The sequence below is a fragment of the Jatropha curcas genome, chromosome 11 (genome assembly GCF_041381405.1).
Source record: "Jatropha curcas cultivar XTBG-Jc1 chromosome 11, XTBG_Jcur_1.0, whole genome shotgun sequence".
Classification (NCBI taxonomy): Eukaryota; Viridiplantae; Streptophyta; class Magnoliopsida; order Malpighiales; family Euphorbiaceae; genus Jatropha; species Jatropha curcas.
In genome coordinates, this window is record NC_143161.1 from 2,959,021 (window position 1) to 2,984,282 (window position 25,262).

The 25,262-nt window shown below is 36.1% G+C and overlaps 4 protein-coding genes and 1 long non-coding RNA gene across 12 annotated transcripts; 4 read left to right on the top strand and 1 right to left on the bottom strand.

Moving 5' to 3' along the window:
• Window positions 1–10: 10 nt before the first annotated feature.
• LOC149492364 (uncharacterized) lies at window positions 11–1,506 on the top strand. The gene is made up of 2 exons (XR_016318740.1): window positions 11–463; window positions 1,266–1,506. It is a non-coding gene; the product is annotated as an uncharacterized LOC149492364 (long non-coding RNA).
• A 1,677-nt stretch (window positions 1,507–3,183) lies between these two features.
• On the top strand, window positions 3,184–10,543 carry LOC105649755 (Serine/Threonine-kinase, putative (DUF1296)). Its single transcript, XM_012236515.4, has 10 exons — window positions 3,184–3,578; window positions 4,749–4,792; window positions 5,059–5,173; window positions 5,264–5,390; window positions 6,188–6,831; window positions 7,428–7,704; window positions 7,787–8,063; window positions 8,577–8,741; window positions 9,292–9,753; window positions 9,972–10,543. The coding sequence occupies exons 1-10, from the start codon at window positions 3,377–3,379 to the stop codon at window positions 10,257–10,259; spliced, it is 2,601 nt and encodes an 866-aa protein (XP_012091905.1). The 5' UTR covers window positions 3,184–3,376; the 3' UTR covers window positions 10,260–10,543.
• A 549-nt stretch (window positions 10,544–11,092) lies between these two features.
• Window positions 11,093–17,348, top strand: LOC105649756 (uncharacterized). Of its 6 annotated transcripts, none has more exons than XM_012236517.4 (8): window positions 11,093–11,488; window positions 12,171–13,156; window positions 14,271–14,459; window positions 14,564–14,655; window positions 15,297–15,356; window positions 15,447–15,516; window positions 16,294–16,497; window positions 16,605–17,348. In XM_012236517.4, the coding sequence occupies exons 2-8, from the start codon at window positions 12,446–12,448 to the stop codon at window positions 16,989–16,991; spliced, it is 1,713 nt and encodes a 570-aa protein (XP_012091907.1). In that variant the 5' UTR covers window positions 11,093–11,488; window positions 12,171–12,445; the 3' UTR covers window positions 16,992–17,348. The 6 variants fall into 6 exon arrangements, with proteins under 6 accessions (XP_012091907.1, XP_020541158.1, XP_020541157.1 ...); XM_020685499.3 differs by having other exon boundaries at window positions 12,331–13,156; XM_020685498.3 differs by having other exon boundaries at window positions 11,093–11,373.
• A 312-nt stretch (window positions 17,349–17,660) lies between these two features.
• Window positions 17,661–20,663, top strand: LOC105649758 (S-adenosyl-L-methionine-dependent methyltransferases superfamily protein). 2 transcript variants are annotated; one of them, XM_012236523.2, is made up of 2 exons: window positions 17,661–19,187; window positions 20,317–20,663. In XM_012236523.2, the coding sequence occupies exon 1, from the start codon at window positions 18,039–18,041 to the stop codon at window positions 19,164–19,166; it is 1,128 nt and encodes a 375-aa protein (XP_012091913.1). In that variant the 5' UTR covers window positions 17,661–18,038; the 3' UTR covers window positions 19,167–19,187; window positions 20,317–20,663. The 2 variants fall into 2 exon arrangements, with proteins under 2 accessions (XP_012091913.1, XP_012091914.1); XM_012236524.2 differs by having other exon boundaries at window positions 20,370–20,663.
• Window positions 20,664–20,930: 267 nt separating this feature from the next.
• On the bottom strand, window positions 20,931–23,706 carry LOC105649757 (Transcriptional coactivator/pterin dehydratase). Of its 2 annotated transcripts, none has more exons than XM_012236521.4 (7): window positions 23,552–23,706; window positions 23,406–23,452; window positions 22,968–23,065; window positions 22,119–22,204; window positions 21,921–22,044; window positions 21,729–21,797; window positions 20,931–21,354 (listed from the first exon to the last, which is right to left on the bottom strand). In XM_012236521.4, the coding sequence occupies exons 1-7, from the start codon at window positions 23,597–23,599 to the stop codon at window positions 21,263–21,265; spliced, it is 564 nt and encodes a 187-aa protein (XP_012091911.1). In that variant the 5' UTR covers window positions 23,600–23,706; the 3' UTR covers window positions 20,931–21,262. The 2 variants fall into 2 exon arrangements, with proteins under 2 accessions (XP_012091911.1, XP_012091912.1); XM_012236522.4 differs by lacking the exon at window positions 20,931–21,354 and adding an exon at window positions 21,362–21,531.
• Window positions 23,707–25,262: the final 1,556 nt, after the last annotated feature.

The window sequence follows — 25,262 nt, forward strand, 5'->3', positions numbered from 1 at the left end:
TTGATAAATTGGGTAGTACAGTTTATAGAGGAAATGCTGCCGAAATTTCGGCGAACACTTAGTAAAGAAATCCGTAATAGATAATACGACTAAAATGATTATCGTTTGTGATATTATATTATCAATCGTATTAATACTATTAATAATATTATTATGATTAATATTCGTATTCTTCTTAGCGTTATTATAAAATATTACTTAACGGATAACTAAACGTTTTATTTAAAGGCGATAAATTAGAATAAATAAATAAATAAGGAAACCCAATATATATCTTAATAAGTGAATTAAATGACTGGAAACCAAAACTAATAAACGAATATGAAAGAGAATCTTTCAAATTAAACTTCTTACTTAGAATTTTATTGTTTATTTTAGAGGTTTATAAAATTCTGAAATGCGAGGACAAAGGCTGGAAGCATGTGGCTAGAAAGGCAGTCCCTTTAGAGGGCAATAAAGAACTGTGAGTAGTGTTAGATAATTCACCTCATCCGCCTGCATGCATGCATTCACGGCTAAATGTTATCATGCATTATTTTATTGAAGTGCCATATTATGATGCACTATTTGTTGATAGTAAAAATTGTTTGATTACTTGTGCTATGAATATACTGTGCCTTGTTTGTGTGGAATTGGGATGAAGTGGACCACCATGGGTTTGTGAGGACGGTCTGTGATGTGGATCCTGAATATGATATGATATTGACCGTCGGCCGGGAAAATGGGAGATCGGCGCCCCCGTGTGCACCTGATGATATGGGTTATATAGAACCACAGGATGGCCTCTTGTTGTTGCGCACCTGATAATCTAGATTTGATTGTAGCCCGCAGGGTGGCCTCCTGTTGTGAGCACTTGATGATCTAGATTGGATGGAGACCACCGGGTTGCCTCCTGTTGGTATGGAAAAGAAAAGAGAGAGAATGGAAAAACAATGAGAGGACTGGTCAGTGAGGATTAGACCAGTTGGCCGTATGGGGGATCGGCTCCCTGGTGCACATGTATGAGAGGGCGAGCCATGTGTGAGGACGGCTCGTTGGGGTTTCAGGTGGTGCCACTGACTAATTTCCACATGATGTGATTATATGAAGGTGATAATAATTGTGATTGCTGTTGTATTGCCATTTGTGTGAAAAACTGCATGATCATATAACTAAATGGGTGACCACATTAAAATATTTTAGCATTTGTACGATTGTGTGGGGTGAGAGAGTTATCTAATCCTGCTCACTGAGTTTAGTACTCACCCCCCTTCCAACCTCCCCAGGTAATAGATGGAAAGAAGAATCCTGGAGTCCAAATGAACGAACGAGATGTGGATCGATAAGAGTAATAATTATTGAATATGTAAATGCAAAGGGTAGCGAATTATGGAGTAGAGTTCCGCAATTGTATTCCAACTGGGTTGTAAATGAACAAATAGAGTATAAACATTTATTATTTGGATTGTATTTTGGATATAATCGTGAAATAAATTATTGGGCCTGAATCCACAATTGTGATTAGAATGCGAGTTTTAAATAGTACAGGCTTACTACGGGCTTCGGGGGCCTTAAGCCTACCCAGGTCCTAGTGCCGGTCCGGCCCATGGAAATGGGTCGTGACAGAAGCTAAGATAGTATTACCTTATTGTCAAATTGAAAAATAAAATTTAAGAAAATAATTGAAAAATAAACATCTAACGATGAAAGAAACTAATAATTAAAGGCCAGATAAAATTTATCCCTTCAAATTTTCATAAAACATATTGTGACATTTTAAACTTTTGTAGAGAATATATTGTGTTCCTAAAATTATGAATTTTGGTAACACTACACATGCTATTAATAATAATTTTTTAAAATTTAATTTTTAACAATAATTTTTATATTTTTTAATTATTCAATAAGTGTTTAAGCAATATAATTTTATAAATTGAAAAGTTAATCGGTGCGGTTTCATAAATTAATGTGTTTAATAAATTAAAATAGAAATTAAAAGTATTATAAAGTTAAGATACGCGAACGAATTTATATATTTTGCAAATAATCAAAAGATAAACTTTATTATTTTTAGAATAGAAAAAAAGTTGTTGACACGGTGGTTTGCCCTTCTCCCGATAAGAAAAGAAAAGATAAAAATAAAACATTTTCATTGAGGTTCCTATTTTTTCCACATTCTCTATAGTTAGTGATTATTTCTATCTTATTTATTGGTTATGTGAGTTTTTTTTTTTTTTCATAATATTGAGAGATAATTTGAATTTAAATATATTGTCAAATCATATATATATATATATATTTATATGTTTATTTATTATTAATACGTGTCTTGGTGTATATATATAAGCTATTTTTAGGGTGTGTTTATTCAAGCTTATCATATTTTATTAGACATTTATCTTACTGATTCAAATAAGATAAGCAGTTTATGTGAATATGAAGGAAAAAGATTAGATGACAAATTATACTTTAATTTTATATTTTATTATAATAAGTGAATATAATTTAACTTTATATTTTATTTTATAGTGAATTATAGATGATGTACTTTAATTCTATATTTTGTGGTGAAATTTTCAAGTTATTGTGAACTATTTTTAACTTTTACATAATTAATTTATAACATTCATCATCAAATTAAGTTTATGTTGTATATGAAAAATTTATATTTACATCATTTACAACCATATTATGCTAACAGTTGAATAATGAGTTAAATTTGTACGTTTATTATTATGTAAAAAATAGATAATTTGTAAAAATATAAATGTTAAATATGCAAAAAATACATTCAAATTATTCATATATCATTTACCAAATAATCTTAATCATTCAACGGTAAACTCTAACTATTCATTAATTATTCAGTTTAATAAATTATTAATTTAAATTTAATATTCAGCCTAAAAAAATGAGTCTCGGTAAACTTTAATTTTAAAATTTATAATTGGAGATTCGCTAGAATTTTGACATTATGATATGTGACCTAATACCATCGAATGTCTTAAAAAAAAACCGCAAAGTAATACTCGTTAGGGACTTAGGGTTAGCAATAATTCAAACAATAAATATTGCAATCAAATAAAAAATTAAGAAAAAAAAAAAATAAAAAGCAACAACTCAATTTCGTTCTTCCCGGAAAAAAAAAAAAAAAAAAAAAAAAAACGCAGAGAAAGGGCAAAAGGGAGAAAAAAAGAAAAATATAAAGAGAGAGAAGGAGAGGGTTTTTTCGGTGCTAAAAGCAGAGACGCGGGCTTGCATATCTTCTTCTTCTTCTTCTTTACCTCCGTCGCGGCGTACAAGAGGAAAAAGATAAAGAGAGAGTGACAAGCGAACGACGTCGTTTTCTTCAGATCTGTGAGAGAAAGACAGAGGGAGGGAGAGGGAGGGAGAGAGAATGAGTGGCAAAGGAGGAGGAGGTGCTAGCAGCAATAACAATGGGAAGGGCAATAGTGGAATCTCGGGGATACCGGCGGGGTCAAGGAAGATGGTGCAGAGCTTGAAGGAGATTGTTAACTGTCCAGAGCCCGAGATCTACGCTATGCTTAAAGAGTGTAATATGGACCCTAACGAGGCCGTTAATCGCCTCCTCTCTCAAGGTTTATTTTATTTCCTCTATCTATAATTTTCTGTCTGCTTTATCGGAAACTCGAAGAAATTTTTTTTTTTTATAAGATAGTCTTTATCTTATTTCTTGCTGGCGTGGAGTGAGCGATACGGTCAGTGGAAGGTTATTTTTTGTGTGGGTTTCAGTTTGATCGTAAATCTGTATTGTCAATTGGAAGTTTTTTTGCTTCACTGTATTTCCTTTTAAGCATCGAGAGCTAAAACCACATGACTCTGTTTCTCTTGTTGTATAAAATTTACCTAGGAATATGTTACCTGCGCCTGTGTTTTTGTTTCTCCAGTGATCAACTGAAAATATTGAGATAATCCTATTCGTCGAACTGTGTCATTAATTTCAGTTTTTGCCTTTGGTTTTCTTCTTGCTGCTTTATTCTTGTATTCCTTCCTTCTGAATACATAGTTAAGAGTTTGAATCCTTCTGCTTTTGCTATTAAAGTGCTTTGATATCAATATTTTAAGTTTTCTTGCAAATTTCGAAAGTTCGATCTAATTCATTGATCCTGCCGCATAACAGTGACTTGGAAGCTGGACGGTGGAAGTTCTTGAGAGATATAGTTAAAATTTAGGACTTTTCAACCGGACATGGTTATGTCATAATAGAGTTGGCGTTTAGTAATCAAGGGAAAGTTAGGCCTCTTATTTGATGTTTGTTGTCATTCTAAGTCTGAGACTAGTTCATGATTGCTTGAAGGAAATTAGGACATGCTCAATCAATGCCATTGATGTATATGTCAATTTTAGAGGAAAAACTTGTTTCCTGACCTTAACTCGAATGATACTTGGTCTTTAATAGCTTCGGAGATGGTTCAACAATTCCTATCATTCTACTAAAACTTTCCGTTCTTTATGAATGAGACTTAGAGAGATGCAGTTTTTATTTCATGGTCAACAACTTATATTTGGCTCCAATGTTCTTGTGCAGGTTTCGGCTTTTCATATGAATATGATATTTTAAGTGTTCTAGTATTTAGTTGAATCTAATTGCTTCTGTTTTTCTTCTTATCTTCCATTGTGATTCTCATCAACAGTTACTCCATATCTTATTAGATACAAGTTGTGGAAGTTTGCCTTGAAGCTTCAATACTGTTGTCTTTCATTCATTCTGTTCTCTTTTAGCTCAAAGATTTTTTTTCTTCTTGTAGATCCTTTCCATGAGGTCAAGAGCAAACGAGAAAAGAAAAAAGAGGTGAGTGAAATGCATAACATGCAGAAATACTTCATGTGTTTTCCTGAATGTTGACTCTGAGCAGTTTCATATGGTAATTTACTTTGTGTCGCTTATGACTGAATTGAGGTGCTACTGTTGCAACCTGTTTTACCTTCATCCTTGAGCTGTTAATGTAAGAAGTGTAGTATGTTGTGGCACTTGCAGTCTGTCCTTGATTGTCTTAAATTGTAGACAGGATATTTCTTTTCCTCTGTTTTCATTTTGCCTTTCCATTTTTGCCTCAGAATAAGGAGACAACTGATCCCAGGTCACGTGGTGCTAACAACACAACTCATCGTGGTGGCAGAGGTGGCGCAGACCGTTATGGCCGTGGTAGTTCGACTCAGCCCAGCTCTAATGGTATTTATTATGTCGGCGACTTATTTAAACCTTGATGAACTTAGGTCACCAATTAGGTCTTTTCCAATATCCTTTTTCATGTTTCTCCAGAGTTTGGTGTATCACATGGAAAACCTGCGTACAAGAAGGAAAATGGAACACATGCTTATGGTGGTGGTTCATCCTATGTGTCCAGTGTGGCTGGAAGTAATGTTAATCGGCGACCTGCATTGCACAGGTTAATGTTTTAAAGCCTCAATATTGATCACTAAACTTCTGCTTTTGCTGATTGGTGGTTGAAATGTGCCTAAGTTATATATTTGATTTTTTTAATGCCCAGAAATCAGAATGGTAAATTGTGTTTTTGTAACGGGCCATAGTTATCTTGTATCATGCATGTGTTATAGTTAGTAATATTGATTGCCCTCTATTCTGATGCTCTAAAGCAAGTTTTTGATAGCCTGGTGCTATGTCAGAATGTGATCCTGAAGTTTACTAGCCTGTGAATTTTTACTTAGGAAGTCTGTCAATCCGGATCTTGTGCTTGGATGGTATCACAATTTTGTTAAGTCCTATTGGGACACATGTCAACTACCTTTTTAATAATTCTAGTGGAGTATTAAGTATATCTTTCTAGAATTGGTAAATAGTCAAAAAGAAATCATATCAGTTGTTAGACATATGTTATATTCATGGTGAAAATTTGTTCCTACGGTTTTGAGCTATTTAGGTGGTCTCCTCTTGAAACTTTTGATACGCGTGCACATATTAAGTGAATGTGATTAAATATGTAGATTTGTTAAGCTTGTTCTGTTAATGTAGGAAAAGTTTCTAAATGGCTTGTCTGTTGTAAACAAAATTCTTAGACTATTTAGATTTTGCATTTTCATGTAGCTCTCTAATGCCATCCTGGGCTTGACCTACTGCTACATGTCTAATACATGCAACTCATGCAGCTGCTTTATGTTCAACTATGTTAATATCTCCATTACATGCAATTTATTATTTCTCATGTCTGTTATGCATTTCTTGCAGTGATTCTGTGGCCACAGAAAATAAAATGTCAAATGCAGGTTCAGGTGATGGAATTTCATCATTACAACCTCCTTCTGGATTTCAATCTCCATGGATGGGGGTCCCAGGTCAGGTGTCCATGGCTGACATTGTGAAGATGGGGAGGCCGAGTAATAAGACATCTGCAATGCCACCTCACCATGGTGTTAATCATCACTATGCTGCAGCAACTCCTTTGGCAGCATCAAATCATGATTTGCATTTATCAGAAAATCATGCTGCCAAGATGTCAGAAATAAATGCAGAGCCAGAAGTTAGTGCAAGCCAGTATGTTCATTCCAATGACGACTGGCCCTCTATTGAGCAGCCATCAGCTACCAGTGTACCCTCTGTTTTAGAGGCTCCTGTAGATTCTGAGCTATATGCTGATCCATCTAACTTGACGTTGGATAGAGTTAATCAGCATATGAAGTCCCAGTTAGATGATGTTCAGCCAGCAGAAGAGGGTCATGTTGAAACGCTAAATGGAAACCAAGTCGGACCTGCTTCTGTATCCAGTAGAAATATACAGGAAGATGCTTCTGTAGGTTCATCTATTTTTGATAATAATATATATGGGAATGTAAGTTCATACCAGCCTCCCAGGCATGCTTTTGAGCATGAAGGTGAGTTTTGTGCATCAAGTTTACTTTGGTCTGCACATTTCATTTTCATTTACCTTTTTTAGAATATTATTTTATTTCATAGGTTTTGCATATTGTCTTAAATGATAGAGGCTGGAGCATTGTCTTAACTGTTGAAACTATTGATGTTTAGTCCATATAAAGTTCTAGTTCTGCATACTCAAGGCTAAGAAAAGGTGGCATGACTTCTTCATGGTTTAATCTTAACACTGTGTGTTCATAAATTGCAAAAAACTTTTCATGATATCGCTGTAGCTTATCTCCACTTTAGTTTCATTCAAATAACAAGTGACTCCTTAACAGTGCATGCCTGTGTTTGTCTATGACCATGTCTGCTTGGAAGTCCTTCAATGTGGCCTTTTCCATTGTCTCTCTCTCTCTGGGGTCTGTTAAAACTGTTTCTACTCTTTTTGCCTTGATCCATTGAATGAACTTGAGTATAATGTTGATTATTTTTCCTCATTTACTAACATTATCTGGTTATAATAGTCTATCCTTATGGGTCTTTTTCCTGTTTAGGAGTCATCAATGATACTCTTGATTTATTATTGATTGCCTTTCATGTTGTTCTATTTCAGCTGAAGATGGTGCGTCATCGGTGGCTGCAAATTTACAGCAACTAAGCTTACAGAGTGATGATCAAGGGACAGAACCTGATGAGGATAATCCTTCTGTAATAATTCCAAATCATCTACAAGTTCATGCTCAAGACTGCTCACACTTGAGCTTTGGTAGTTTTGGATCTGGTCTTAATTCTGGCTTTTCTGGGCCATTTGCATCAAGGCCTATAAAAAATAACCTGGAAGAGATATCTGAAGCGGTGGATGCCCAATCAGCTGCACACTCAGATACTAGGTCCTTTTTTCCCTTTATGATAATAATATTGCTTGCTTACTTGGCATTTCTTTATGACTACTCATAGAATATTTCCTTGCAGAAATCCAGAGTATTATGGGGATGAGCATCTAAGAAATACTGCAGACGAAAGTTTAATACATAGAGCTGGTGTGAGTCCTGGTAATTATGAGTCCCCTTCAGTTCCACAACCAGAGGTGCTGAAGGAGGAATCCCCTGAAGCTCAGGCAAATCAGTATACGTTTCCTTCATCTGCCCCTGGATATACTTATGAGAATTCCCAACAGTTGAATGCTGCATTTAATAATCCACAGACAAGCTCTCAGATGCAGAATCTGACTCCTTTCTCAAGTGTAATGGTAATACAATAAACTGCACAGTTTTTGCTTGGATATGAAAGTTATTGTTACTGACTTAAATATAAAATTGTTTATATGTGGTTTCACTGAGGCCAATTTTATGTTAAAAGAATGAGTTTGGTTTTGCAGCAAAGATAAAGGGTTCTAAAATGACCCATTCATTTTGTTGAAAGGATTTTAGTCCAATTTACGTTTCAGTTGTGCATGAGTGATGTATGATATCATATTTTTGCAACAGATTTGAAAAAAACCTTGCTCATCTGTAAAATAGAAGTAACAAAATTTTTTTTTGCCTGTACAATGACTATGGAGGAAATCTGAAGGTGGAATGAAAAGGGTACTGATATAACATGTATTTTTGCCATCATCATACTGATATCTGTGGTTGCATCTTGAATATATGTACATTTCTTTATGTGTGTATTTGTTTCATATGCATTCTTAACTTGGGAGACAGAACTACAACATAGATTTGGTTGAATCTCTTCTTAATATTACACATTGTCATTGCAGCAGGCATATACAAATTCATTGCCGAGCACTTTGTTGGCTTCAACTGTTCAACCGGGAAGGGAGCCAGACCTTCCATATTCACCCTTCCCTGTGACGCAATCAATGCCCACTAAATACAGTAATACAGCTTCTTCTATCACTGGTCCAAGCATTTCTATGCCAGAGGTATATATAAATATATATGCCACTTCGAAAACTTATTTTGTATTTGGGAGAGATACATTTGTGTGCAACTAAAAAGCTACTGTTTACAACTATTTTCCTCTATAAAGGTCAAAGTGTTTTGAGTAGAAATAAGAAACATCATTGCTAAATCGGTATTAAATCAATGCTATATTATACTTTGCCCACATATGGCAATGACTTACCTTGTGTCATAAGAGGCTACCCTTCTGTCTTTCAGCCTAAATTAATAGCCTTTCTGGCATCACCTTTACTAAATAGAATTCCATTTATGCCCTTTCAATTATATATGTTTCCTTATGATGTTCATGGTTTCTCAGTGCAGCAGTTTTTCATTTTTGTTGCATATGCTGAAGAATCTTAACTTAGATTTTCTCTTTTCCACCTCCTTGGAGTTTTCTTTATTTTTTTAATTGTCGTTTGCAAGATAATAAGATATGTAAAATTGGTAGTACATGAGGAAAATCGTTTCTCGGATTTCGTGATTCAGTTCTGTCGTGTTGCTGATTTTTTTTTCTTCCACATGTGCCAGGCTCTGAGAGCTAATAGTATTTCCACACCTCAGCCAACTCAACAGACACTTCCCGGTGCCAGTGTTGCTACAGGACCTACTCTTCCACAACATCTTGCTGTGCATCCTTATTCGCAACCTACCCTTCCACTGGGACCTTTTACGAATATGATTGGCTATCCTTTCTTGCCGCAGAGTTACACATACATGCCATCTGCTTTCCAGCAGACCTTTGCTGGTAACAACACATATCATCAGTCTCTAGCAGCAGTGCTTCCACAATACAAGAATAGTGTTTCTGTAAGCAGCTTGCCTCAGTCTGCTGCTGTAGCTTCTGCATATGGGTTTGGGAGTTCAACAAGCATTCCTGCTGGGAACTTTCCTCTGAATCCCCCTGCTGCTCCTGGAGGCACAACCCTAGGCTATGATGATGTATTAAGTTCTCAGTACAAGGATGGCAACCATTTGATCTCACTTCAACAAGTAATTTCCCAACCCAATATTGACAATTTGTTGTGACCGTGAATTGGTTAGCCAACATTCTTAGTGAAAATACATATCAGTGGAATAATCATTAAAATCATGAAGCTTGAGGGGTTAATATTTCACTGCATATCTTCATGTTTTTATGGTACTGGTCAATATTCCGCATCTTTTCTTGTATGAAGCTCGAGTGGTTAATATTTTTGTTTTATTGACAGAATGATAACTCTGCCATGTGGGTTCACGGGCCTGGTTCACGAACGATGTCTGCCGTCCCTGCCAGTACATATTACAGCTTCCAGGGACAGAATCAGCAGCCTGGTGGGTTTCGGCAAGGTCAACAGCTGTCACAGCATTTTGGGGCTCTTGGTTACCCGAATTATTATCATTCACAAACAGGGATATCACTCGAACATCAGCAGCAAAACTCAAGGGACGCATCCCTTGGTGGCTCCCAGGGCCAACCCTCAAAGCAGACTCAACAGTTATGGCAAAACAGCTACTAAATCTCATCACCTCATGGTTTTTCAGGGTCTTGTAGTGAGTTTGAAAGAGGCCAATCACAGCATTTCTGTGATTGAATAATTTATGTATGATCATCGGTGGTCTAAAGGGACCCCCTGACCAGCTACTGCCCTGTGCCACGAAGTTGTATTTTAGATATTTGTCATCTGGTTAACCTAGGAACGAACAAGTGTGCTAATTTGGGTTAGTGGACTACGTTTCCCTTCACTCTTTGTTCTCTTGTTCTCATTATAGTGAAATTTAACTTTTCTGTTTACTGTGATTACCTAACCGTGTACTTGAATGAGTAAATTAGAATTGTTGGACTTAAATCTTCTTCCTGCTACTTAACAAATATTTTTTACTGTATGTCTGGGAGACATCTCGAGTTTTTGGTGGTTAATGATACAACAATCTTGTTTTCCTTGCCAATTTTCCTGCCCTGGTGGTGCCATTGGATAAGAACTTACACATTTTATATAATTTTGCAATTTTGGGTGTGTTGAACTCTGAACATTGTTATTTTTTTAAGAAATTGATGTAATTCTTTTGATTCGTTAAGGAGGTTAAATTGGTCAAATGTCATACAAAATGAGTAGCAGCTTTGTTTTCTCTAATTAAATCGGTAAAAATTCTAATAGTTGATAGAAGTTGAACTCGAGAAAAATCAAACTAACTGTTGATGGGAGTTGAACTCGAGACAAATCAAAGTTAGTAGGAGTTGAACGCGGGACAGATGAAGGTCAGATCAATCTGAATGGCATAAAACATGATCATGGAAAAATCGCGTTTATGTAATTTATTTAGGAATATAATTATAAAAATATAATCTATAAGTTGCAATTCAACGAAGAGTCAAACGGATTCCGCTACGTGCTAACGATCCTATAAAGGCCCAGAAAGACAGTTACCCCTTTTCCCTCGTTCTGGCACTGGTTTTTTTTCCTGGGTGTTTTTAGCTAAGCTATATTTCGTTTCTCTTTATCAAAAGCCACGTTTTCTCTGAACAAGTTTATCCTCTGGGAGTCGATCCTTCTCTACTTCGTCTACACTGCACTGTCTCCTCCATACTTTTTTCGCGTAATTCTCTCATTTTGTCTATCTCAAGTCCCAACGGTACAAGTATAAGATTCTCTTTTTGCGTATATAATCTGTTAAATTACATAAAGTCAGAAAATGCGATTCGTTCTCTTTCTAGGAATTTCTCGTTTCTAAATGAAGCTTTTAAGAGGTATTTGATCAATGAGGTTACGCATCTATATTGTTTTTTGTTGCCATTTCGTTTTATTGTCGTTGAAGTTTTTGTTGCTTGTTCCTTTTTTATTTTGATGCTGAAACAAGCTTGTACGATTGCCTTTTCATTCTAATGGTAGTCTTTTTATCATTTTCTTTTATGTGTACAGCTATTGTTTATTTGTTTAATATGAAATTGCACATAATGATGATTGATTTTTGCTCTATCTGTAAAATCCAGACAATCACGTTTACTTCTCTCTTTAGTTTCTTGTTTTCTACTTCTTTCAAGTAATTAAAGCAATGACTAATTAGTAATTAGCTATTACTATAGCGAGTTTTAGTGGTCGAGTGGAGGGGACTCTTCATATGTGCTGTGATATTTGGTCAATTGCCGAATTAGTATTGCTAGTTTCTGTAGAAGCATTCTAAGTTGGTTTCTCTATTTTTGTGATCTTTTCTTTTGTTTGTTTTTTTGTGTGTGGCTTTAAAATTATTACTTCTTCGTGCTGTTGAATTTATTTTGTTTCGTATGAACAAACTCAATACATGTACATATATTGGAGTGCATGATTGTTGCTCAGTTTCTCTCATACACGTACTTGTGCTACTTTTGAGCATAGGGATTGGAACATCTTTAACAAATTTTTGATATTTGCCTGTGAATTTCAACAATATAGGAAGTTTTCATTGGCCAGGAGAGGGAAGATTCACATTTATTTAACTTTTCTGCTCGTTTCTTTATCATCTGAAGGATGAGATTATGTCATTGTGCTTATACCACCTTCATCTCCTATTGAACTTGGGTTGACTGAACCATTGCTTGCTTCGGTGAACCAGATACAGTAAGTGAATCAGCTAGTCTTGATGTTGCTGGTATCTATGCCTGCTTCAGAAGAAGGGAACTTTTTGGGACTTGTCATTTGTTATACTGTGGTTCTTGAGACTAGGTAGCATGCAGATTGAACGCAATATGAGTGAAAACCACTCCATTGCACTAAACAATAAAATGATGAGAGTAGAAAATCATCAAAGTTGTAGCAGTAGAGATGTTATACCTGAGAGTGAACTTTGGACGGATGGGCTTATTTGTGCCTTTGAATTTGTTCGAGGCTGCAGTAGAAGATCAATGAACTCAAGATCTACTTCAAAGACCTTGAGTAGACAAATAGATGTCGAGCATTCACAGATACAAGAGCGCATGAATGAGCCAAGGGAGTCTTCTTCCCCAAGACCGAATGGGAACAAATTATTGGAATCCTCACCCCATTGTGAGTTTAAGAATGCTCCTTTAAGTGACTGCAAAGACAACCAGATCAATCAATCGGGACAATATCATGCCATAGAAAGAGTTGAAGGTAGTCATTGGGTACCCATTGGGTGGCCTAGGATTTCAGAACTGGTCCAAATGGTACAAACTGATGCCAGCTGGGCCATGCAGCAGTTGGAATTGATGGATGAAGAGGATGGGCTTAGTGTTGCAGAATTAGCAGCTCCCTACTGGGAGCGTCCAGCAGGGCCCATATGGTGGTGCCATGTTTCCGCAAGTCATCCCTCTGTCCAATCCTGGCTCAACAATTCCCAGTGGTTACATCCTGCCATCAGTTTAGCTTTAAGAGATGAAAGTCGACTGATAAGCGAGAGGATGAAGCACCTACTGTATGAGGTAGGTTGTTTTTTTATTTGAATTGAGTGATCTTATTGCTGGTGTAATTTAATTTCTTGCTTAAGTTATTCTAGACTATTCTATGGATCTTCAGCCCTGAGGATCTGGCTGTTAAGACTCTTAATTTCAGAACTTTGTGAGCCTGTATGAATAGAGCAGTCACTAGGAAAAGACCCAAAATCCCAGGCTTACTTCTATACTGATAAGTATGACTTGTAGGAGAACGTACATGCATTCCACTGAAACAACTAAAAATTATGCCACACATAAAAGAGTAAAGAGAGATGCTCAAAGTATCAGCTGCATCACCTATGAAATGAACACGGAGCAATGCTACACCAGCATCTGGAATAACATGAGATTTTGGGAACAACTTTATAAGGTAGAATAAAGATGTTGGTCTTAGTTCTTTTGGTTGTGTAGCCAAGAGAACCACTATATTATACTCGGCCCTAGTATCCATACCCCGTGCCTTTTGACCATGTAGCGTACACTGTTTAGTCTATCACTTGCATTTATGATGAGGAAAGGTAGAGAGAAGGAGATATATGTAAATGGCTTCGGGTGTGGATTTGTACATATACAGCCATTTTCCTTTGATGTCTCCACTATGTTCCCTGCCTTGTAAGGATTGGAGAGTGTTGTCTAATAACCTTCCCCTTCTCTCTCTCTCTCTCCGTCCCTCTCTGTTTTATATTTTTTGGAGAGGTTGTTCCTATGATTGGGAGCCATGACCTTCTGGTCATAAAGGAGTAACTTTACTGTTGTGCCAAGGGCAGGCTCACCATTTTTCCTAGACATTTAATGCATCTAAGTGCAAGTACACTGACATCTGTCCTTGAATAGGTAAATTATACTGTAGTACAGTTCACTTAGTTGAGATGTTCATGTCAAGTTAAACATTTGACCTAGGTCCAACCATTAGTTGCATGAGATTTGAGCATCTGGCTTGGGTTTAAAAGATAATTCAAAATCATATCTTGGCAGGTGGATTTTTGGTGAGTTGATGGGTTTGCAATCTCAACTTTCTATCCAAATTTGGAATGAAAAATGAACTTCTTTCTTCTTCTTGGTGTTCTTCTGGATTATTGTTTATGCTTTGTGTTTTATCAAGGTCCCAGTAAGGGTTGCTGGAGGGCTGCTGTTTGAACTGTTGGGACAGTCAGCTGGCGATCCATTTGTAGAAGAGGATGATATTCCCATTGTGCTGCGCTCTTGGCAAGCACAGAATTTTCTCATTACTGCACTACATATAAAAGGACCTGTTTCAAGAGTAAACGTTTTGGGAATCACTGAAGTTCAGGTTGGTTGTGCTTAGCATAACCGTTTCAATGGAATATATTGCTGAGATAGATATGCTTCCACTTCCATTCCATTAACTTGACCATTCATATTCCTTTTGGTTAGGAGCTTCTTTCTGCTGGGGGTTATAATACACCAAGAACAGTGCATGAAGTCATAGCACTACTAGCATGCCGCCTTACTCGTTGGGATGATCGGTAATTGAAACTATACAAGATTGTAATTTTAACTGTATTACATCTTTCTTTTTTCTGCTTATGTTATCTTATATTTAATTGTCATAAATGCACATGCATTTTTACCCATTGTTACTGGGTACTGGCTGCAGTTTATCACATATGCAATATGCCTATGCCTCGTCCTTCTTTTGGTAACCAATCCTTTTGTTTAGAAATATTTGTTATATGATTGGAAATGCAGATATGGAAGTTCCAAATGTTTCTGACTAGTTACTGACAATGAACCATCCCTATATCTCTCTCTACATCTTCATATCCATACACAAATATTCTGCTCCAGGATTTATCTTTAGGGGTTTGGAAGGATGATAAAATATTAGCAAATGTTAGATTTCAATTGAGCAAAATAATATATCTTTAATACCACAGCTGCTTCCAGTTTATTCATTTTGTTTTATGTTTGATAGTTCATGTGCTTTTATGTGTAATCATCCATTTTGTTTCTGTAGTAAGAGTTATTGGTTAGAGCCAGAAATTAATTCCTAGCTTCGATTATACATGTGATCAGACATGCTACCATAATTTTATTCTATTCACTATGGCTCTGCAAGTTACCCTTTCTTTTCTAACTTAACTTTTTATTGTTTGATTTATTTTAGGTTATTTCGCAAGTCCATATTTGGGGCAGCAGATGAGATTGAATTGAAATTTGTGAACAGGTTCTGTTAAGAAACTCATGCTTTCTTCCAAAGCAAATTTAATACTTTCTTTTACCTAGAAATGTTAGTCTTAGCAAATTTATTGAACAGGAGAAACCATGAAGATATGCATCTCTTCAGTGTCATTCTGAACCAAGAAATCAGAAGGTTGTCAAGACAGGTATCTTGTTATTCTCTTGCACGTTAAACTGTGCTTTTGTTTGGAAGAGCTGCCACCACTTCATGATGCTATGGCTAGATGCCTAAGCAATTCTCTCAAGCATAGAATTGATGCTCAACTCAATTTTGAGTTATATTTTCTTTCCCTAATAATAGAGGCCTACATGGGATAGATATCTAAACAATAGAATGCTTAATGAATGAGGGGTTTCCACCAAACAGCATCTTGGGGTCAGATCAGATGTTCTTTTACATATTGTTAGAGATGGTCTCTCAAAACTTAAGGTTAGGATGGGTGTTCTCTAATGCCTATGTCAGTTAAATTATATGTGTGGTAATTAAGCTGGATTTGCTTAAATTCTGAAACAAGTGGGATGAGAAATGATAAAAAATGGCCATTTTCGATAATGGAATTGTCTACTTATGACAGAGTCTTCTATTGGCTGGGAAAAGGATCGAGTCATTGACCCATGGTTGTATTGCTTTTGATGGACATTTGATGACTGATATGCAATTGAGTTATGCTTTTTTGTTACTCTTGGATACTGACTGATAGATGTTATGCTGCTTTGTGCATGTCTATCATTTATTAACACTTGATCATTTCTGACGATCACTACTAAGTTACTTACCCCTGGTCGTTGATCCAGAAGTTGTCTTCTCTTTTTGCATGGAATATGCCAATTGTAAAATTCTGTTCATTTACATGTTAGGCTTGGTGGTGCAGAAAAATTAAATGGTTATTTAAGCTGTCATACCTGGGCATATTATTTTGCAGGTTATTAGAGTGAAATGGTCACTCCATGCAAGAGAGGAGATAGTTTTTGAGCTTCTTTATCATTTGAGAGGAAATGCAACTAGAAGTTTGTTAGAGGGGATAAGGAAGAGCACTAGAGAAATGTTGGAGGAGCAAGAAGCAGTTCGTGGTCGCTTGTTTACCATTCAAGATGTTATGCAAAGCAATGTTCGGGCATGGTTGCAGGTTTGTATGCGGTAAAAAGAAAGGGATGGTTTTCTTTAATTACTTAGCCAACTGTATATCTTCTAGAGTTTTCCCCCCTTATATGCATAAATCTTTAATGATTTCAGGACAGAAGCCTACGTGTAACCCATAATTTGGCAGTTTTTGGAGGCTGTGGCCTTGTTCTTTCTATCATTACTGGGTTGTTTGGGATCAATGTTGACGGGATCCCTGGAGCAGAAAATACACCATATGCATTTGTTGTGTTCACAGCCATCCTCTTCTTCATAGGCGTGGTACTAATTGGGGTTGGGTTACTTTATCTTGGATTGAAGCAGCCCATAACAGAAGAGAAGGTTGAAGTGAGAAAGTTGGAGTTGCAAGAATTAGTGAAGATGTTTCAACATGAAGCAGAGACTCATGCCCAGGTTCGTAAAAATGTACATAGAAACAACTTGCCCCCAACTTCTGGAGATGCACAGTCAGATGATGTGGATTATGTTCTCATCCAATGAAGACATGAATTGTCCTAATCACTTCATATTAACAAGAGACAAAGTCTTGAACGCGATTTTGATGGAGATACTTGGAGGCTGGAGTGGGCAATACATTATATGCATTTGGGCTTTCTACAGTTACAGCGATCTTCTTCCTCACTGGTGTTGTATGTGATTGACATATATATAATTGTAAAGTTTATGGATATTCAAAGAGAGAAGAATCAATACCTTAACCTAGTGGTAAAGCTGAGACCATCTACTAGTAGGTGGCAAGTTCGAAGTTTGTCGGTAAGAATTTTTCTTCCTGATATTAAACACTCTGCAGTGCAGGATGGAATTAATGGCTGACTACACCTTTGCTATGACTATAAATGGAGTTCATGGGCATGGGACTGAGCCAACTTTTACAAATAAATAATTTGTGAGCCCATCTTAAACTAATTAAAAAAGAGATTTCTCACAGATTTTTTTTCACTTTATTTTAGTTTTTTTCAATAAATGGATAGAAATACTATTATTTTAATAAAAAATTATTTTCCATTTGGTTTTGTTTAACGGGTGAGCCGGAGTCTAAATAAGTCGAGATTAAAATTTTCAACGTATCCTTCCTCTCCTATGCTATAAAAAAAATCCGCTTTAAAAAAAAAATACAAATTTGTCAAAAATTATAACATTGGGCTAAGTTTTATTATCTGTAAATTAAAAAAAAGGGCAGTATTTTAGCCTAAGACTTGTACACCAATGGACCCAAACAAGGTCAACAGAATTGTCATTTGTCATATTCTCAAGACCCTCGTGATTTTGATCAACGGCTACAAAAGCTCCAACGCAAAATCTAAAACGTGCAGATCGCATACAACAAATCAAAACTCCAAAACTACTAGCAAGCAAGCAACTACTGTAATACTACTACTATACTGGCATTTGTTAAAGCTCTGTCTAGTTCAACACTAAACTAAACACCGAGCTTAAAAAGCACAAACAACAACAAAGCTCCAAAACCAAGACTTAAACCAGAAGTATCTCTAAACCCCAAGAAAGGACCAACATCGTTAGCGCCAGATGAGTTTCACTATGGGCTTGAACCTTCTCCTTCTCATAGCCATGGTTGCCACTAATATTCTATCTCTTTACCACCTCTCTGCGCCTACTCTTCAATCCCCCAAACCTCCAGCTCCTCTACTAGTCCCTGACCACCTTCTCAACCAATTACAGACCATACGCGCCACCATTAACCACCTCAGTCGCCACCAACCCTCCACCGCCACTCCCACCACCACTCAATCTAAACCCACCATCCCTTCAGATCTCCTCCTCTATTCCCATCTCTCTCCTATAGCTTCTTCTTGTCATAACCACCCTGACCTTCTCCATAAGTATATGGACTACACTCCTTACTCTCTTTGCCCTTTTGACTCTGATCTTGCTGAGTCTTTAATCCTCCGTGGCTGCCACCCTCTCCCTCGCCGCCGTTGCTTTTCAAGAACCCCATCAAAACCCCCTTCTTCTCTCCCGCGTACTCCTTTCCCTTCTTCATTTCTTGACTCCAACGTATTATGGAGCAAATATTCTTGCAAGTCCTTTTCTTGTCTTGCTAAAGAAAGTTCAAATCTTGGGTTTGATTTAAATGCTGAGATCTCTAAATTTATGACTTATAAAACAGAGTTAGATCTCCCAATTCCACAGTTTCTACAGATATCTAAATCAGCTAATTCTGTTATTAGACTCGGTATTGATATTGGTGGTGGTACTGGTACTTTTGCAGCAAGAATGAAGCAGTACAATGTGAGTGTAGTTACTACAACAATGAATTTCAATGTGCCTAATAATGAAGTGGTGGCAATGAGGGGTTTAGTGCCACTTCACGTGCCATTACAGCAACGGTTGCCAGTGTTTGACGGGGTTGTGGATCTGGTGAGATGTGGACGTGCAGTGAATAGGTGGATCCCTTTGGAGATTATGGAGTTTTTGCTGTATGATGTGGATAGAGTGTTGAGAGCCGGTGGGTATTTGTGGTTGGATCATTTTTTTAGTAAAGGAGTGGATCTTGATAAGGTTTATAAACCTTTGATTGGAAAATTGAATTACAAGAAGGTGAAATGGGCAGTTGCCAATAAGACTGATTCTGGTGGGTTGAAGAATGGGGAGGTTTACTTGACTGCTCTCCTGCAAAAGCCTGTGTCAAGATGAGAATCATACATCGCACTAGAGGTAAATGATTCTTTTTTTTTTTTTTTTTAGTTTGTAAATTGTAATTATAGTTTCTTGCTGGTAGATTCTGTTTGAGTCAAATATATGCATATGAATGTAGTCTTTACCATGCAATTTGATAACATTGAATCTCTCCATGCATCTGTAAATGACATTGACAAAATAATCAAGTGTTATATGTCAGTACAAATATCCAGAATTTAAATTGATGAATGAAATCAGGAAATTTGTTTTCTACACCAAGAGAATGTTAGTGTTTCCAGATTTGGCCTAGACATGCTTTTTGTCAACTATACCAGTGCTTCGTATAGTAATAATTCAATAAGGGTAGTAATTGATTTTTGTTGGCACATACGTATGTGTTGAAACTTGCATGTGGTTTTTGTTCTCAATATTTCATAGTTTGTCTGTACCTTTTGATTACAATTAGGATGCGACCCTCTTCTTTTTCACCTTTAAGTTGATTTCAGTTTCGCGTTTCAAAATTGTGAATTTGTGAACCTTCGCAATTTATGCAAGTAGGTATATTCCCCCTCTTCTATTTCTCGTTCTCTTTCTTCTTCTTTTCCATGAAAAAGATTTAAAACTCTAGTTTCTTGAAACAATGAAGTTCCCAACTTGAAACTTTGCTCATTGTTAGATAATAAAAGTTGAGCATGATATGCGGTGCTTCAGGAGAGCATTCACATTGCTATGTGGTAATTTTGCAATATAATGCCTATCTCTTGAAAATAAATTGCCCTTGTAGATGAATTCAGAGCTCACATTGTTGATTTCCACAATTCATTAGATTAATTTGGGGGTGAAGGGGCACGAGGGTAATTAATTGGTCCCCTTTCCAATTCACAATTGATCAAAACATTTCTTAGCAATTTTGAACACAACTAAAGAAAATTGGTGCCTTTTCTTTCGGTTCATACTTCTGCCGGCGCAGATTTCAGATTTTTCCAAATTAGATTTAAACACTCGTGTTCTGTGGCTGGATCGATGTGTGCTTAGTTCTTGGCAATTCTGTTAATAATATTTACTTCTGAAACTAAAACTAGTTCATCAAATTTCATGAGTTGATTCTTTTTTATCACTTCCAATTCAGATGGTAAGCCCAGATACTTTTTGCTGTTTTTGTCAGGAATTATTATCAGATCTTTCTCTTGCTTGACTGAGCAAAACTACAAACTGCAGACTACCCTGTGCTCAAAACCAAATGCCTCTTCAGATAGAAGCTGTGGTCCTATGAATGGGCAGTGAAGCGAACATACGTATTGCCGCGCAAATGCACAAGGAGAAAGTTATCAATGTTGTAAAGATTGTGTAGAATGGGGAAAAAGAATAATCATAGGTGCAACGAACAGTGTAAAATTATAAAGGGTATAAGCAGAACATATTGGAGGTGATTGATTTTTATTGATTTCTTTTACTCAGAAACATGTTATTGTCAGAAATAAATCAAAAGAATGAGCAAACATTTTTTTTTTTTTTTGGGTTCTTAGCTGATAAAAACAATTATTGGAAGAAAAGGTTGGATTCTGTGCATGTGGACCTTAAAAAAAGGGACGAATCCTTGCATGCTGGAAAGCTGCTAGGAAAGTGGTCCTGAAAAGTGAAGACTCTTCTTTTCTACGTATTGCATGATAAGATTTAATCATTTTGGCCTCGTGGGTGACCCAAAATTGGTACGCGCTCAGTTTCTCCAGTTCCTGAAGATCTAGATTTGTTAGGAAGATGGATTACATGAAGAAATAATTGGTAATGGTCCACTGAAGCAACTTGGCTTAAGATAGGCCAAAAGATGCTATAAATGTCATGTTTATGATATTTGATTACATTACAATCCTTTTCATTAAGGAAGCTTCAACATAGCTGTATCTCTGATTTACACAAATGTAGAATATTAAAAAGAAAAAAAAAAAAAAAAAAAGAAAACAGAACATATATTGATGTCCATGCAAGCTTATTGGAGTTAAAATTGGAAAAATCTCCATTTTTGACCAAGTATGAACATGGCAGATACTATCCTTCACTCAATGAACAAAGGGACCATGTCATTTCCAGATCTTGCAAAATTAATCAAGTTCTCAAGTAGCAGCCTTTTTTTTTCTTAGCAGGTGGTGCAGCTCAAGCCCATTGATTTTAGCAGCAAGTATGAAGTCATTTTCTGTTAGTCCACCTGTGCAAGTACAGAGCATGCTAAGAATTTTGATCTCCGCACAGGCAACAAAAGGAAAGAGGAAAGTCTGGCCTGTCATTAGCCGGAGGGGTTGTATAACTTCCAAGCCATCAGGCCAGACTGTGGTGTGCACCTAGCTGGGTAAATTCAGGTATGCCTTGTATACATATGGACAGACTGTGAATATGCCGTGACAAATTATGTTGAGCATAGGCAGAAATAGACTTTCAAAAGCATAAAAAAATAAGAAGGAAAATGTTCTTAGGAGTTGGCCGATGTAATAAGAGAGGAAACGGATTGAACTAGGTCTTAAATTAAGCTCTAAAAGGAAAAAAGCAGCCAAATAAGTAATTAGGAAGAAAATAAATACTTACCAACTGAATGAGTCCATATCTCAATTTTTACATTGTTCCATCCAACAAGATGAAGATCTGGATGATGATCTGCATTGAAATAAATATTGTTACTTGTCTATTTAAGGAACAAAAAGTTCTTTAAGAAAAAAAAATGCAGCATTTCCAATATACTCAAGAGAATAGAGTGAACCATAAACGGGGGAAAAGTACCTTCAGCTTCAGCAACATTGCCAACAAGCTGGAATAACTCCAACCCTTTGGTGAAACTCTTTACTTTCCATGACCGATTCAGCTTCAGTGTACCATCTTCATTCACCAAATTCCACCCGGCAACCTAAATAATTTACCTGCTAAGAACAATCTGTCCAGCAGACAGAAAATGGAAAACACACAAATTTGAATACAAACCTTTGGCATCATTTCATTTGCACTTTCTTCTGTCATGGCTCGGATATCCTTTGAGTTGCATGGTACACACTTCTTAGCAGCTAGATCTAACATGGTTGTAGAACTGTATCAGATACTAGAATGACCAGTCACACATGCAATATGCTGTATCATAACACTAGTTTCAACCTAAAAAGCACCAACAGCCAATGATGGAACTCAGAGACAGTCAATCAATGGGTTCAGAGGTTTTCTTTTTCCTATCATTTCTACTCTTGAATTTTGTTCTCCTGCTCTGACTAAGAAGTTATGTGGGAAGGTGAGAGAAGACTAAGATTTTATTGTGAGACAAAGTTATGTGGGAAGGTCAGAGAAAACTAAGATTTTATTGTGAGACAAACTAGCCAAGTAAACGTGCAGTAATCAAGCAACGCAATGGTACACATAGGTTTCTAAGATAGCATCATATAAGGTACTCTTAACTGAAGCATCTTAGATGTAGTGTTTTACATATATGCGTAGCATTGCCAAATAAAGCATGTCAACAATTCTTTTAATCAGTAGCTTAAGTTCATAATCAAACATGACACGAGAAGTATCATGCCTATCTGTGCACGTGGATGAGGAGGGAGGAATATAGGCTTTTTACAGAAAGCCTGTTATTCAACCTGCCAATTAATCCTATTTTGTTCACACCCTTGCGCTACTCATCTGAATCTTGACTCATGGCAACTTTGAAATGAATCCCTTCACTAATAAATGCTAAAATTTAGAACCAAAAATTCACCGGAGAAGCATGGAATAAATTTTCAACAGGTGATGGAGTTGTATCTAACTCGTATAGTAAATTAGCCAAAGGTCATAACGCACCTCTGCCAGAGCAGTAAGTCCTAAATCCATTAAATGAGTTCCTATTGGATGACATCCTCACATGATACCAGTGTATTTGTTTAACTTGAGTACTGGAGCTGTAAGTAAGTGCAAAAATTCATCTTCACACTACAAAATTCTTCAAGAAAAAGACGGCAGAAGGAGAAACTACGCATATCAGTGCACTAAAAACTCCAGTGAAAAAGAAAATAAAGAAATATCAAAACCATCTTAGCCAGCAAAGTTGCAATCAAAATGAAGAACAAGGTACGAGGCCAAAAGCATCCAAGACACAATCTAATTCATATACCAGAGCCCAAAATATCAGGTATCAAAATTAAGATTAAAGAAACAACAGTTCTAAACCAGAAATTGAAAAAGTGAGTTTATTTAAGATTTAGAAAGACAAAAATCGAATATTGGCGATGAAGAAAGTACCGTCCATGTCCGTTCAAAAATCCTTCGAATAGAGATGCTAGTGGCACCTAAAGAAAATCATATAACGGGAAAGTTACAACAATAGATACAGAGAGAGAGAGAGAGAGAGAGAGAGAGAGAGAGAGAGAGAGAGAGGAGTGGGGTACCTGAGATTTAGAGAGGAAGTGCAGTGATGGCAGCAACCACCGATTCATGAGTTAATCTGGGAGTTCTTATTATTAGCCTTGCAATATGCAATTTGAAGTGGTGAATTACAGCGTTTTGCGCTCGGCTGGAGTTTGCAAATATATATGTGCTCGAAATATAAAATTGTAGTTTTCATTTTGACCCCAAAAAGTTTTTGTTTAATCCCTTCTAATTTTTTCCGTGCTTGGAGGAGCTTAAAAAATTCACAATGTTCAATCCTTTATTTGGTTTAGAATATTTTAAGCACATAATTTTGTCAAATTAAATTAAATTTACGAAATGAAATTAATATTTCTACTGATATTTTCTAATATAAATATTTTTGCTCATATTTCCTTTAAAAAATAAATTTCAGAGAACATATAAGCAGTAGGATTTTTTTTTTGAGTAAAGTTATAAATTAATAATATTTAAGGTTAATAAAGTTTGTTTTCTAGTGTAAGAAAATATCATAAAAATAATTTTCTTAAAAAAAATATATATCTATATATATTTATTTTGTATAATTTAACAGCATTATATTGACTTATACTTCTGTTAATTTTATTTCCATTACTCCATTTAATTTATTTTTTAAATTATAAAACCTCTGTACATTGCAAATATTTTTAACAAGGTGTCTATGGTGGCGGAAAATAAATAAACAGAAAGAATGGGTCAAAAGTGAAAATACACGAAAAAACAGAGAGTGCGGCTTAAGCAAATACAGTTGCTTTATATATTTTGTCGAGGCCTTGATCATCCTGGTCTTATAGATTTTCTCAGAAAATCCGGAGACTATTTTCCGTCAAAATTTGGCCAAACAGCATGGTCAGTCCTTCTCTTTCACAGAACTTAATCTACATTACTATTTTGTGTACATGAATTTTACAATTTCGAAGAAAAAGGTCTCTTATTTCCTATTACGTTGTATGCTGATTTGCGTTATGAAGATCTAAGCTGGGTTACATTCTGTGCTTTTTTTTTTTTTTTCCTTTTTATGGTTTTAGTGTAGATCTAAAAAATTGTTGCTACCGCTCAGATCCTAATGTTTTTCCCCTTTTCTTTTATCTAATTGATTTTCAATCTTTGAACGCTAAAGGTGTTGATTTGATATGATTAAAATTATGGATTCTGTTTGTTTTTTTTATTAGATAAATTAGCTTTTGGTTTAGTCTGCAACTAAAAATATGAATGAAAAAGGAAAATTCAGCAAGTGATTATTGATCTGCATTTCTGTATCATATAGAAGATTGCTGGTTCATTTGGATGTCTTAGTTATTCTACTGTAATGTTGCTTATAGGAAATATGTCCTTCTGTGAAAAATATCCTTCTGTTGGATTCTGAAGGAAAACGCATAGCTGTTAAATACTATTCAGATGATTGGCCGACTAACAATTCCAAGGAAGCTTTTGAGAAATCAGTGTTTACCAAGACTCAGAAGACTAATGCTCGCACTGAAGGTAAGCAATCAGTATTGTTTTTATACGACAATTATGGCTTTTTCTTGCATTTGTTCAGTTGTGTGTCTGTGTTGCAAGATTCTTTTGATCAAGTGGACATTCCCCTTTTTATGTACTCATCTAGGGTTTTGCTGTGGCTATTTAGTGTCAATATTAGATGGTGATATTATCTTTACTCTGTTTTTTCAACACTCGCTAGTTTCATAAGAGTGATAAAAGACCAAGGAT

Excerpts from the sequence above, each read along its gene's own strand:
- LOC105649755 (XM_012236515.4), top strand. The coding sequence starts at position 3,377 with ATGAGTGGCAAAGGAGGAGGAGGTGCTAGCAGCAATAACAATGGGAAG. Across the intron at positions 5,391-6,187 it reads CGGCGACCTGCATTGCACAG|TGATTCTGTGGCCACAGAAA; the intron begins GTTAATGTTTTA and ends CATTTCTTGCAG. Across the intron at positions 7,705-7,786 it reads GCTGCACACTCAGATACTAG|AAATCCAGAGTATTATGGGG; the intron begins GTCCTTTTTTCC and ends ATTTCCTTGCAG.
- LOC105649756 (XM_012236517.4), top strand. The coding sequence starts at position 12,446 with ATGCAGATTGAACGCAATATGAGTGAAAACCACTCCATTGCACTAAAC. Across the intron at positions 15,357-15,446 it reads GAATTGAAATTTGTGAACAG|GAGAAACCATGAAGATATGC; the intron begins GTTCTGTTAAGA and ends TTTATTGAACAG. Across the intron at positions 15,517-16,293 it reads TCAGAAGGTTGTCAAGACAG|GTTATTAGAGTGAAATGGTC; the intron begins GTATCTTGTTAT and ends ATTATTTTGCAG.
- LOC105649758 (XM_012236523.2), top strand. The coding sequence starts at position 18,039 with ATGAGTTTCACTATGGGCTTGAACCTTCTCCTTCTCATAGCCATGGTT.
- LOC105649757 (XM_012236521.4), bottom strand. The coding sequence starts at position 23,599 with ATGAATCGGTGGTTGCTGCCATCACTGCACTTCCTCTCTAAATCTCAG. Across the intron at positions 21,798-21,920 it reads CAATGTTGCTGAAGCTGAAG|ATCATCATCCAGATCTTCAT; the intron begins GTACTTTTCCCC and ends ATTTCAATGCAG. Across the intron at positions 21,355-21,728 it reads GATATGGACTCATTCAGTTG|GTGGACTAACAGAAAATGAC; the intron begins GTAAGTATTTAT and ends GTACTTGCACAG.